The sequence below is a fragment of the Poecilia reticulata genome, linkage group LG11, assembly GCF_000633615.1.
Source record: "Poecilia reticulata strain Guanapo linkage group LG11, Guppy_female_1.0+MT, whole genome shotgun sequence".
In the NCBI taxonomy this organism is placed as follows: domain Eukaryota; kingdom Metazoa; phylum Chordata; class Actinopteri; order Cyprinodontiformes; family Poeciliidae; genus Poecilia; species Poecilia reticulata.
The window spans coordinates 10,424,929-10,439,059 of NC_024341.1; the positions used below are offsets into that span (position 1 = coordinate 10,424,929).

The 14,131-nt window shown below is 41.7% G+C and overlaps 1 protein-coding gene across 4 annotated transcripts in view; it reads left to right on the forward strand.

Annotated features, from left to right (window-relative positions):
- Positions 1–5,395: 5,395 nt before the first annotated feature.
- LOC103472208 (acetylcholinesterase collagenic tail peptide) overlaps positions 5,396–14,131 on the forward strand; it is a 10,354-nt gene continuing 1,618 nt past the window's right edge. The window contains exons 1-19 of one of the 4 annotated variants that reach the window (XM_017307643.1): positions 5,396–5,689; positions 5,778–5,836; positions 6,096–6,209; positions 6,330–6,450; positions 6,545–6,678; positions 6,795–6,902; positions 8,016–8,060; positions 8,183–8,209; positions 9,236–9,307; positions 9,437–9,499; positions 9,578–9,604; positions 9,864–9,908; positions 10,187–10,222; positions 10,294–10,374; positions 10,489–10,585; positions 12,301–12,443; positions 12,533–12,652; positions 13,064–13,193; positions 13,573–13,675. In XM_017307643.1, the coding sequence (XP_017163132.1) occupies positions 6,348–6,450; positions 6,545–6,678; positions 6,795–6,902; positions 8,016–8,060; positions 8,183–8,209; positions 9,236–9,307; positions 9,437–9,499; positions 9,578–9,604; positions 9,864–9,908; positions 10,187–10,222; positions 10,294–10,374; positions 10,489–10,585; positions 12,301–12,443; positions 12,533–12,652; positions 13,064–13,193; positions 13,573–13,675 (1,334 nt within the window). In that variant the 5' untranslated portion in view covers positions 5,396–5,689; positions 5,778–5,836; positions 6,096–6,209; positions 6,330–6,347. Of the gene's footprint in view, positions 5,837–6,095; positions 6,210–6,329; positions 6,451–6,544; positions 6,679–6,794; positions 6,903–8,015; positions 8,061–8,182; positions 8,210–9,235; positions 9,308–9,436; positions 9,500–9,577; positions 9,605–9,863; positions 9,909–10,186; positions 10,223–10,293; positions 10,375–10,488; positions 10,586–12,300; positions 12,444–12,532; positions 12,653–13,063; positions 13,194–13,572; positions 13,676–14,131 lie in introns of all 4 variants that reach the window. The other 3 variants (XM_017307642.1, XM_008421657.2, XM_008421658.2) reach the window with 3 other exon arrangements.

The window sequence follows — 14,131 nt, forward strand, 5'->3', positions numbered from 1 at the left end:
CGTGGATGAATGAAGCGAACCCTGGCGGATTCCACATGTCAGAAATTCCTCTTAAGAGCAAGGAGCATTTAGGTGCAGATTTGCCCTCTGAATTCTGAATAGATAAACTACCTTTGCGTTCACATTACATGAGGGAAATTCAGTTTAATCAAACTCCTTGTTGTTGTGTGAAAGGATAACAGCACCCTCAGGTGGCTCTTTTCTAAATGACTGAAATATTCATATGAGGAAAAGGTCAGATTCTCTCTAATATCCCAAACATGAATGAAAATATTGTTAAACCAACACCATCTAACATTCAACATTTGCATTTTCAGGTTTGCCAAAGTGCTGACCTGCCAACACGGGTTTCACTCTTACATCATCAACATTCAGTTTGTGTTTAATAAAATGAGCTGAATGTTTAGTTGTTTTTTTTTTAACTGTCAGCTGCTCAAAAATAAATAGTTAAATACCTTTCTTTGTGTTACTGGGACATTTACATACAGGCAAGTGTAAAAAGTACATTACAGTTTTCTCAGTCATTTTGTTGAATTTCTCAGAACAGATTTAAAATGTTCAAAACCTTTGATCAATCTTCAAATCATCGTCATTTGTGCACATCCAACAAACAGTTCATCATTCATTTGAGCAGGTTGAAATGCGTTGGTCAATAATACAAATGATAATGTACAGTTACTTGCCTTTTCCCTGCTTATGTCATCAAAATGTACAAGATGGGTCTCTGTTTAATGATCTCAACCTCTGCAATATTTAGCCATACATTTGTATTATAGGTCTTTACATGCAAAATGCTTTAAAAAGTTGCCATAACATGTCAAGCTTTTCTTTTCTCTTAAATCTGCGTTGAGCTGCTAAATTGATCCCAGGTGAATCTTGACTTTTTCCACCAAACGTAAATGTGTGAAGCGTTAGATCAAGCAATGATCAACTAGTTTTGTGAAGGAGGAAAAGCAGAGGATGTGACTGTGCAGTCTTTATCATATTTGACCACTAGAGGGAGACAAACGTCTTTCCTTAATGCTACTGTTGCAAAATCAATGGATCTTCATGCTGTGTTAAAACAATTATTCCAAACAGACACAACAGTCCTTGATCAGATTGTGAAACAAATCTCAAGTTTTAACCCCAAATGCTAAAACAATGTTTTTTTGTTTTTTGTTTTTTTTTGTTTTGCTTATCTGCTAACTAGTTGGAATCAGTTGCAAGTTCAATTGTCTTCTGAATACCACAACCTTTTGCTTTGTACAAGTTGTTTTATTCTTTTTTTTTTTTTGCTTCTTACATCATCAATATCATGGGAAAGGTTACTGAGATTCAAGCATTCAAGAAAAATGATAACTCAGCTTACTTGAGTTCCACGCAGCCTTCACCCAGCAAAATAACTTGACCCCAGTTTGTCCTAAAAAGTAAATGACAAGTACATTTTTTTATTTATTTTTTTACAGATTAAAAAGTAAGTGACTGCTTCATTTTGCGTGTCGGTTTTCAAAATAAAAGCGCTATGAGCCGTGCTGTGTCATTGGTTGGTGTCCATTTGGTCTCGCATCAGGGGAGAATATTTGTCTTCAGTGGTCAAAATAAAATGAACACTGACCGACATATTTGATGTGTATTGGTGATGGCACTCATCAAAATGTAATGTTTGTTACTGCTTTTCTCAATTGTAGATTATGTTGTTTTTTTATGACTTTACATTTTTGTGATTTTATGATGTAAATCTCTTTGAGCTGCATTGTTGCTGAAATGTGCTACACAAGTAAACTTGATTAATTGTCTGAAATGGACCCAGAAAGAGGAAAATCTCTGATATCTGGGAATACTTTGAGATGATCACTCACAATAAAATTCTTCTTAGATAACAATTAACCCTCCACCTCCCAATTTCTCACCTTCTGCAAAGTTCCACTATCATTTGTAGTGTAATTAGCAAATATATATCAGTCTTTCACAGCAAAAACAGTTTTAATGGTGTTACAGAACTAAAATTCAAATATAAGGGATCAGAGCCAATTATAAATCCAAGAAAAAGTGAACGCCCCAACAGGCACTGCACTCCCAAGATACTAAAACATAAAATGTCTTTATTGTCAAATCAGTCTGACATAAAAGAAAACCCAACACATCCACTGACGTTCAACATAAACCAGGATTAGATTGGCTACAAATCATTTTAATAATTAAAACATATGACCATTAAATATGGTTTTATTGATTCTCCTGTTACTGAACATGAGTTTGATGAAAACTTTGTGATAATATTGCATTTAGTAATTTTTGGAAGTATGATCCAACTGAGTGACAAGGCTGTTACAGTTTCACCAGAAGATGTCACTAGTGAGTGATGAATGAAGCATAGAGTAAGAACCTTTCTGCAAAGCTTCATTGCTTCATGAGGCTTCATTTGCCCATCACTAGCGAGGAGGTTCTGGAAGCTCGGGCCACCAAGGGGTAATCTCCACGGGGTCACAAGGGATCAGACCAGGCTGCCAACGGTTCCGGCAGTTCAATGCTTCTCGGAAGATTAACCTAGCGAAAGGCACACAGAGAAGGTTACACAGGTAACTGGCAGGTCGGAGGTGAGTTCACTAATGATAGGTACCATTATTGGCTAACACTCTGACACTAGAGTGTCGGCTGCTCCCTCCTGACATACTCCTCCAAACGAAGGTAAGTGGCTGCCGTCCTCTAGAAGGCCCCAGGATGCCCCCTCGTGGAGAAACTGGAAAAAAACCACAACCAGCCTAGATCCCAACAATAATGATCACAATTTCAACTTTCTGGTACAAATCTTATTGAATTTCCATTATTTTTATTAGTTTTTTTGGTCTGTTTAGACTTCCTTCATCTTAATTGTCTCCCTTGAAATGAATTACGTCAGTATTATACTTTTATGACCTTCCCCGAAAATTGACACCGCATTGCGTCTGGGCTTGCAGTCAGCTTACCTGAACAACTTTTCTTTTTCTGGGGCAATGTGTGCAGGGGAGCTTTGTTGTGGAAGGGCCCGTTTAATCTCGATGAAAAACAGATTACAATATAACTACCAAACAAACAGAAAAACTGAGCAAGACGGAGATGTCTGGCTAGCAGCTTTATATGTTTCCAAAGAGCGTGGTTTTTTCTTTTTCTTTTTTTGAAGGGGATTTTACTGGCAATCTCGCAATGGCATATCAAAACCATAAAGCCATAAAAGAATTTGAAGAGTTTTATTAGAGTGTGTTTCAATCAAAACTGAGAGTCAGTCTGATATTTAAAGTGATACAACATATTATTAGTGCATTGGCACAGTGATAGAGATGAGCACTGTCCCCCCAGCACTCAACACTTCAAGATTATTGATCTAAAATTTGATCTATATTTAAATAGATCAAGTCTGCGGCCTGTTCTTTGCAATGATGTTCTAATTTACTGTAGCATAACTTTACATCACAGGACTTTTTGTTGCAAGCTGTTCATCTCAGCCAAGAGTTGTTTTTTTGTTGTTGTGAGGAAAGGAAGCTTGTTGTCTTGACATGACAGTAAGAACAGCAGGTCTGGACAGGCCGGCCAGGGTCTACAATGCTTTTCGTTTCTGACTCTGAACTCCGCTCCGACAGCAGGACATAAAAACTCTACAACTGTCACCACATGTCTGAGGCGGCAGACAGTTTTTTTTTTGTTTTCTGTTTTTATGAGGCCGCATTTATAAAAGGTTCCTGCGTTGCCGATAAGCATTTCAAATGTTCACTTTTCACACAGGTGTCATATGGGACGAGGAAACGCTGAACATCTACCTCGAAAACCCAAAGAAATACATTCCAGGTACAAAGATGATCTTCAATGGCATCAAAAAGAAAAAGGAGAGAGAAGACCTTATCGAGTTGAAGGATGTGACCTCCTAATACGCTGATGACCCGTACGAGTGCAGTGTTCGCCTTGATGAAATAAATGTTTTTCATAGTTGCATGTTTTGTCCCTGACCTGCTTTTGAAAAGTTGGGTGTCAAAACTTTTAAAAACCGCTGACTCACCACGATGCTAGCGGTTTCGTGGAACTGCCTGTTTTAATGACCATGAGTCACACCGCCTGCAGTTTGCGACTATTCTAGAAAGCAAAAGTCTTACTGCCACACACACAAGAGCTGCATTTTTACCGTATGTTCTTATTTTGCATTTTTGTCTAACTTTATTTTTTGGCCTACATGTTTCATACCGTGATCCTTTTTCACGTTGCATCAATTTAAAAGGTTGGTTTAATTGTTAGCTGACGTTTGAGCTTATAGTGTCATACAGGCTTGTGTTTTTGTAGACAAAAACTTTCTTTTTCACACAGTCATTGTTTTGAGGACAGAAAGCTCAACCGAATGTGTTGTGTAGACACACTTTTTTATGTAATTTAGCAGGTCGCATAAATAACCTTGTAAAGAGGTGATAATTGCAACTACATTCTGATTTTTTTCAGATTTAACAATCAACTATATATATTTTTTCTATTAACATACCTTTCAGGTTTTTTGTGGAAAACTCTCAAATAAATTATTTTATTGCAGATACAATCATAGAATGATGGAAATACCCAACCTTCAGCATGAGTACATTTCTTTAGCGAGGAATTTAACTCTCTCAACAAGTAATTGTTTCAACATAACCACCAGCGACACAGATATTGCATTAATATAATAAAGATGACAGTTGACAAAAATGTCCCCCAAACAAAACAAATCACAAAAAAACTGAGGAAAAGTCTTATGTCCCAGACACCCTGTATTGAAACAAGGATTTCTAATGGGGGATTCAAACAGGAGTATGGAGAAAATGGAGATGGCATCAACAGTGAGTACATTGCCTTCAGCCATTTTTAAACAATGTTTTTCTATTATATATTCCAAAGCTCATAGCACATGTTTTGCATTAGTCGTCACTGTTGATAAATTGTATTAGAAAAAACTCAAGATCCAACACTTCCCAATCCTAAAAGAGGTTCTGTCTCCTCAGCTTTTGGAGCTATTGGAGTGAGACGCGTGTGTTGCTCTGAATAAGTCAGAAAGTGTCCCGCCTCAATGTGCACGTATCTAAAATGTTTACCAGAGTGCCACACATTCACCACTGTGCAGTCTTACGAAATATGTTTTTAACATGTAATATTCAAAATCATAATTTGTGATTTGCAAGTGTATTTGTTTCATATCTGCCTTATAGGAGAAACTGAAACATTTTTTTATGTTTTTTTACATACTTTATTTGTATATTTCTATTTAATCTTAAATAGCATATTTATTTATTTATTTGTTTGTTTGTTCTATTTTGGCCCTCAGTAGGAGTTTGCTCCTCGTGTTTGAAGCGTTACATGTAAATATAGATTTTATGTCTTACTCTGAAATACCCAGCAGAGGGCGCCATTATTCTTATAAGAGGCCGTTAAAGCGGCAACAAATCGCGCCAGACCAGCGTGCAGACGCTCCTTAGAAGTGTCAGATCTGTCCTGGCGAATCTGAAGTCGATCCGGATGGCACAACAGACACATCAGATCCAGTCGATTCAGTGGGACTGAGGCACCGCTGCTCTGTGGTTTCTGCTGGGCATTTCAGCACCACAAGGAGAAAGAAGAGGAGGAGGAGGAGGAGGAAGAAGAAGAGGGGCTTAAAAAAAACTGCATTCCTTTAAAAAATTGTGTTATTAACCGGCGGAGGGAAGGAGGAGGTCGATAAGTAAGATCCGATTGATCAGGGTTGCAAATCTTTTGCACGGTGAATGTCAGCGAAGCCTCCTCTGCTCAGCGCGCTTCATTTCTTTTAGGTGAGAGGAGCGTCAGACAGCGTGTCTGCAGGTGCCACACAATCAGATTCAAGTGCAAGGTAGGAGAGAGCCTGTTGATGCCACCTTTCTAATGTTGGTTCATCTACTGAACGGGCTGTACCGCTTATGCAAAGCAGGACAACATTAAACCGGGGGGATCATCCCAGTTAATCACATCCCTGCACTGATCAACAGTGCTGAAATGTGTGTTCACTCTAACAAACTGTGTTTGAATGGACCCATTACAGTCTTACTACAGTTGCATGACTTATGTGTCTGTACTGTATGCTAGTGATACACCCCCTCTTCCTTCTCTAGTCTAATTCTGGCACAGAGGGCGTATGTGCACGGCTGGAATTACAGCGGTGGCTGCATCTGCTGCAGTGAGGGGCTTCAACAAGTTTATAGAGCAGCAGTGACAGCCTACAGAGGGTGGGTTGGGATGGGTGGGGCTGGGGGCTCTGAAGGGAGGAAAAAGGAAAAGTGACAGCTGCCAGGGGACTGCAGGATTAGCGCGTGCGCTTAGGAGAGCTTGTGTTGTGTTCATTTCAGGGACAGCAAACAGGCAGCATGGAGCTGATGAAAATTGCATTGTCCCTTCCCATTCTTCTGTGTCCCGCTTGGGCCTTATCCCATCACTCCAACCTGGACGGCATCCTGTCGCCTCGCTCAGGTAAGGTATCAAGCTGTGAGCGTGTGCTGCGGAACGGAAACAGGCCCAGATGTGATGTAACGGTAGACCATGTAACATGAGTGTTTCGCCGCAGCGATGCAGAGGAGCGTCCTTCCAGCCCTCAGGTTCCTGGATGAGGCATTGAGGTTTGACCCCTGTTGTCTCATGTCGCCTCCTCCACCGCCGCTCTTCCCTCCTCCTCCTCGGCTTTGGAAGAGGGGCACGCCTGTAAGTTTCTGTACTGCACCCTCTCCTCGTCGGCCTGTGCTTCCGTTCCCACTGATGGCCACTCATTGAGGAGCTGTTGTTTTTATTTATGTGCTAACACGATTGGTGAAATGAAGGACGCACTGAGCTTATTGGAACCAACCGTTTTCGGAGGTGAAGGGCCTGATACTACGCATGTAACCCCAGAGTGTTCACCAGGACCCACAGGACCTCCAGGACCCCAGGTAAGGAGTCACCTCAACATATTACATTTACAATGCTTTGTAAACATATTTGTGTCTTTTGAACTCTTTCCAATGTAGCCACAAACTTCTATGTATTTCTGAAGATACTAGGGTTTCACCGATTGATCAGCCCTGAATTCTTTAGCTTTAGGTGATCAGCTGATAATCAAATATCAAAGTGATCTTATCCATGGATCTTGCACTAATCTCCACAAAAGATCTGGAAGTCTCTGCCTTGAGAGAGGGCTGAGTTGACAGACCCGCCCACCGGGTCACATGTAAACATCTCATTTATATTTGAGAGCACTACTTCATGTGCAGGTAAAAAGTATTTTTCAGTAAAATAAGACTGGAACTTTAAAGGTGTATTGTAATCTCATAACACCTGACAGTTTCAGTCACTTACAAAAAAAAAATCAGTATCAGTCCAAATCAGAACGGGCAGGTTAGGCTCTTTAAAGATTGACCAGAAAACTGCAATCGGTGCACTTTTGGAAATAAAACAAAACATATCACCACAACTTGATGCTGGTACCTCCATGTGTCACCACAAGGATGGTGCATGCAGTATAGTGAGAGGTGTTAATTTGTTGGGCAAAAAGTTTCAACTTTGGTTCCTTGTGACCAGAACACTTTCTTCCACATGTCCAGTTCAGGTGGAGGCCCATATCTTCGTTGGTTTGCAGCTGTGCCGATCCAGTTCTTGGGATAAAGGTTGAAACTTAGCCCTGCCCTTAGCTTCTCCACAATGTTATCCTTAGGTGTATTCTATCTACTAACTATATAACTTTTGAACTGTAATTTTCTGCATTAATAATTTGTGGTATCAGAAACATAGTGCTGTTGGCATCATGTTGATGGGATGCTTTTTTTGGGCAAAATATAGAAAGGGTCAAAGGGTGTAAATGGCTTTGCCGGGCCCTGTGCATTAGCTTTTGATTAAATCATGTTGCATTGGATAGCTACAGACATTTAAGGCAGTAGATGGAAATATTGTTAAGCAAGCATAGACGGGAATTTTGATAACCTTGTTAATATTGATCATGCTGCAAATGTATTGTCCTCAGTATAGGTCACACAAGCTGGATAAAAATGTTGTGTGTCATTTTTCAGGGTGAAATTGGATTGCCTGGTATAAGGGGACCAAAAGGGAGAAAGGTGTGTGTTCTCCTTGAGAATTATGCCTCTAATTCAGTTTTCCGCTGAAGGAATTTGTCCTTGCATTCACCTGCGCTCTAACAACATCTCTTCTTCTTCTTCTTCCATTTGTCGTCCTCCAGGGAGAAATTGGACGTCCGGGGGCAAGGGTGAGCAGCTTCTCTCCTGCACGTATTCCTTCATACCCCTCTCTATCCTCTTCCAAGCATTCCCTCTCTATAATCCGATTTGTTTATCAATATCCCCGGAATTCTCCTCCCGTTACTAAATGGGTCACGCAACATTAGTCTCAGCTTTGAAGCTTGATCTCCCAGGGCATCCTTCGGTACCCTGCTCATTTTCCCTTACTCTCCGGCTCTCCTTGGCTTGGTCCCATTCACCTCCACGACTGAACCCAAGTCCTGCTGATCAAGCCCCTCTGCCAGCACTCTGCTTGTGCATTTTAATCTTCCTAAGTGCTTTTGCTTTCCATGATAAATCACACAGCAGGTCCACTGTGCCTCTAGACGCCGCAGCCTTACACACGGCCCGCCGAACGAAAGCGTGGGGCTGCGGCTCTTGGAATGCAGTTCAGGTGTAAACAAGATGTGAGGATGCGTCTCTTCCGTTCAGCTAGCGGAGAACTACAGAGTGGGACTAATTAGGGCTTTATTTCTGTTCCTCATTAAGATTTTGCATCCAGACTTTCTGTCTTCGTATGTCTCTGCTTCAGATTTAGTCGAGTATAGCGTGAAGACTATACTCTTCCCATGTAAAACATACATGGGAAGATGTAAGCTTTTTTTTATCTCCAATACTCTGTTTTGTTATGTTCCAACCACAAACTGTGATGTATTCAAAAAAAAATATTTTTTTTGATAGGCTTTTGTGAGGTTGCTGTGAAAGGGAAGGAAAATAATGCCTGTTTTTTTTTGTTTTTTTTTTTGTTTTTTTTAAATACAAGTCTGAACAGATTTCTTCGAGATTTTCCCACATCTAGCTCCACCCTGTCTTCTCCCCAGTTCTGGCCAGCCTCTCTGTTTTGCTGCAGAAAAGCATGCTGCATGATTCTACCACAGTGTGTCATGGTAGTGATGTTGTTTTTGGTTGTAATATGACAAGAAATAGTGACAGAAAAAAAAAAACATGAGTATATGCGTCAGTATTTCTAATTGGTACTTGCTTTTTTCCTGCAGGGCCGTCCTGGCGCTCCCGGTCCTCCAGGAACACCAGGATTTCCAGGATTTCCTGGTCCACAAGGACCCAAAGTAAGTGCCATAAGGTATAAATATATCACTATGGACTGTGGCACACCTATCTACAATGGCACACTGGAGAAATATGTGTCATAGACATCTGCATATTGGGAATGATTGATTTTTTTTATTGGTTATAAGGGAGAAAAGGGAGACCCGGGACTCATGGGTTTACCAGGGCTGCGAGGTCCGCCGGGAACAAAGGTCAGAGAGATGATTCCATCATGAAAACAGCCGGGTAGATTCAAGGTCAACCTTAATATTCTCTGCTTGTCTTTCCAGGGTTTACCTGGTTACAAAGGTGACAAGGTGAGCTTAGAGACAGGCGTTCTTCCTGCCAAACCGTAACTGTTCCCAAAAGAAGTTGGAAATGTGAAAAGAACCAATAATGTCTCACCAAATGGGGGGGGAATCCTCCTGACAGTGGAGTAATTTACAGCCTAGTTACATTTATGCATCAGAATAATGTCAACGACTGACCCGCTGATGGAGGAAGTTCCAGCAAATGCTTGCTGGAACTTCCTTTTAATTGAATTCTGACACATTTCAATCTCTTGTTTTCAACAAGGGCGACCGAGGCGACCGCGGCTCTGCAGGACCGAAAGGGGACAAGGTCTGTTTGTTTATACTGCAGGTCCTGAAGTCACCTGGGAACGGTTGTGTCTTTGCATTTAGTTCTTCTGTTTGATTCTATGATAATATGCTCATTCTGCGTTCCAGTGGATTTAAAGATCTACACTATAAGCATCTTCTCCAATTACCTAAAAGTTTCAAGTAAAGAAAGTTTGATGCACGACAGTTGATTTAAATTGCTGTAGTAATACTTATTTTTCATCACTACATTAGTTTAACTATATGGTTTTTTTTTCTTGCCTATTTTTCTCTGTCCAGGGTTCAATTGGTTTGCCTGGGATGCTTGGGCAGAAGGTATTGAATAAATTGTCAGGAATTTTCACATTAAAAATTAGCCGGAACCCTGACCTGTGCTCTTTTCTCAGGGTGAGGCAGGTCCAAAGGGAGAGCCGGGTGTTTCTGGGAAGAGAGGACCAACTGGGAGACCAGGGAAAAGAGGCAAACAGGTAAAGAAGTATTGTGCTGTTTGTGTTACTAAAGTTGTACTAAACAACCTGATAAAAGTGACACTTCTCTGCGTTTGTGTTTACATTTGGCCTGCTGTTGAATTTGTGCAACAGGGTGTCAAAGGCCATTCAGGGGCCCCAGGTGTCATGGGACCCCCAGGACCTGCAGGTCCCAATGGCCTCCCTGGCCCACCTGGGCCTCCAGCATCAGGTAGTGTGACCACCTCTCACACTCACACACACACACACACACACACACACACGCACACACCCACACACACACGCACACAGACACAAACACACACACCTGTTTCCACCTTTATACAGTCATGGCCACAAGTTTTGAGAATGATTCAAATGTTAATATTTACTAAGCCTACTGCTTCAGTTTTTATAATGGCAATTTGCATATACTCCAGAATGTTATAGAGTGATCAGCTTAACAGCAATTAATTGCAAAGTCAATATTTGCATAGAAAATGAACTTTATCCTCCAAAACACATTTCAACTTCATTGCAGCCCTGCCTTAAAAGGACCAGCTAACATCGTTTCAGTGATTGCTCCATTAACACAGGTGTGGGKGTTGATGAGGACARGGCTGGAGATCAATCTGTCATGATTAAGTAAGAATGACACCACTGGRCACTTTAAAAAGAGGCTGGTGCTTGGCATCATTGTTTCTCTTCTGTGAACCATGGTTATCTATAAAGAAACACGTGCAGTCATCATTGCACTGCACAAAAATGGCCTAACAGGGAAGAGTATCGCAGCTAGAAAGATTGGACCTCAGTCAATAATCTATCGCATCATCAAGAACTTCAAGGAGAGGTTCCATTGTTGCCAAAAAGGCTCCAGGGCGCCCAAGAAAGACCAGCAAGCACCAGGACCGTCTCTTAAAAGTGTTTCAGCTGCGGGATCGGCCTACCAGCAGTGCAGAGCTTGCTCAGGAATGGCAGCAGGCAGGTGTGAGTGCATCTGCACACACTGTGAGGCGGAGATTCTTGGAGCAAGGCCTGGTCTCAAGGAGGGCAGCAWAGAAGCCACTTCTCTCCAGGAAAAACATCAGGGACAGACTGATATTTTGCAAAAGGTACAGGGAGTAGACTGCTGAGAACTGGGGTAAGGTCATTTTCTCTGATGAATCCCCTTTCCGATTGTTTGGGACGTCTGGAAAACAGCTTGTTCGGAGAAGACGAGGTGAGCGCTACCACCAGTCTTGTCTCTGTAAAGCATCCAGAAACCATTCATGTGTGGGGTTGCTTCTCAGCCAAGGGAGTCAACTCTCTCACAGTCTTGCCTAAAAACACAACCATGAATAAAGAATGGGACCAGAATGTCCTCCGAGAGCAACTTCTCCCAACCGTCCAAGAGCAGTTTGGTGATGAACAATGCCTTTTCCAGCTTGATGGAGCACCTTGCCATAAAGAAAGGTGATAACTAACTGGCTCAGGGAACAAAACATAGAGATTTTGGGTCCATGGCCTGGAAACTCCCCAGATCTTAATCCCATTGAAAACTTGTGGTCAATCATCAAGAGACAAGTGGACAAACAAAAACCTAGGAATTCTGACAAAATGCAAGCATTGATTGTCCAAGAATTGACGGCTATCAGTCAGGATTTGGTCCAGGAGTTGATTGAGAGCATGCCAGGGAGAATTGCAGAGGTCCTGAAGAAGAGGGGTCAACACTGCAAATATTGACTTGCTGCATTAACTCATTCTAACTATCAATAAAAGCTTTTGTTACTCATAATATGATTGCAATTGTATTTCTGTATGTGATGAAAACATCTGCCATACACACATGAAAACTAGAGGGCAGCAGATCACGTGAAAATATAATATTTGTGTCATTCTCAAAACTTTTGGCCATGACTGTATATTGTTTTGGCCCCTGTATGCATTATCCATGCACCCTTTTTGCAGGTCTCTACTTGGTGGGGGAGAAAGGAGACAAGGGCCTCCCGGGACCACCAGGTCACTGCGACTGTGATACTGTAATTGGATCAAATAACGCCCCCTTTGGAAACTACTACACGACGCGACGAGGCGGCAACAAACTCACTACTGTGAGACTCTGGGTGATGACGGTGCAAACTGAAATCGTGCCCTTAGTGTGGCCACTAAGTTTGTGAGTGTTCTCCGGTTCTTTATGCAGATATTTGTGGTGAACAGTGAGGAGGAGATGGGCCGCCTTCATGTTGAAAACGCCATCGTACTAAGGAAAGATAAGCTGATGCTTTACTATAAGGATAAAGACGGCTGGAGCCCTATACAGGTAATTAGATTCAAAGGTGTACTTTAGCAGTATTATAATGTCTTCCAAAAAAAAGAAGGGAATAAAGCAGAACATCACAGATTCTCAATTGGATATGAATGCTGAACTTTGACTGGGCCATGGTGACACATGTAACAGTTTTACTGTTTTATTTTGATTCCATGGCATGCTCAGGGTAAAATGCCTCTTTGGACTGTAAAGGCTGCAGACCCCTTGTGGTCTAGTGCATGAAATCTCAATCAAATGCAATGTGGTAAGTGGTAATACATCTGAAAAGCACCGTGCATTTGAACATGTACTGATCTTCAGCTTGAAAGCAGAATATGCCTAGTCTCTAAAAAAAATGATCTCGTGTTAGCATTCGTCTGCATAGCAACACCTGGTTACCGTTCATATTTTCTGTCCCTGCAGCCCTTTCAGCCATTCCAGTCCACAGAGACCGTCCCAGAGAGAGTAGGTGTGTGTGGGGACGGGAAGGTGCAGATCCAGCACGGGGAGGAGTGCGACGACGGAAACCAGATCGTCACAGACGCATGTCTCAGTAAGTAAAACGCACAGACTACATCCTCAGTTTCATTTCAGCTTATTATGCAGCAGGTTTACTATAAACTAGTCTAGATTTTTTGCCACAGGAAAAAAATGGAAGTATGCTGCAGAGCAAAACCACAGCATGCCACTGGATTCTGTGCTCGTGTGGCGCAGTCTAAAAGACTTTCCTTGATCTTTTATTAATCCCTCACCCTTCCCTCTCCCTGCCAGCCTCTCACTACGCTCTGCCTCTATCCAATTAAATTAGCAGGAAAATGCTTTGCTGGCATCACCGAACACGGGTCGCTGCGCCAAAGAAATTAGTAACGTCTTCTTTCCCCCGCTGTGTTGCGTTCTCACATTTTCTCTTATCCCCACCGCATCTCCTGCAGACTGTAAGTGGGCCTACTGTGGAGATGGATACCGACATGAGGGTATAGAAGAGTGCGATGGGAAAGATTTTGGTTACCAGACCTGCAAATCCTATCTTCCAGGGTACGCCAACTGATTCTTAGAGCATGCACAAATGTGTTTTACTGGGTTATTTTTTTTTTATTACAGCAACTTTCATTACAGATTTTAAGATAATATGATAAAAGGAAACTGTTTTTAAATATGGTGCCTCGCTAAACAATTCATACACCTTGAATTTTCTTTCCAGTCGTGCCACGGTACGATCACGAACTCCGATGTATTTTATTGGAATTTTCTGACACAGTCCAACACAAAGTAATGTACAATTGTGGAGTGAATCAAAAAAGGTAGTGGCAGCATAATGCTGTGGGTCTGGTTTTTCTTAGTGTGGACCTGTCAGGCTGTTTTAAGCTAATGGGAAGACGAATGAAGCTACATATAGAGCCAAGGCAAGAGATAACTACAAAATGAGGACCCAAGAAAAATATGAGGATAGTGAGAGAGTTAAAATATCTTAATACATCACTGATTGTAAAG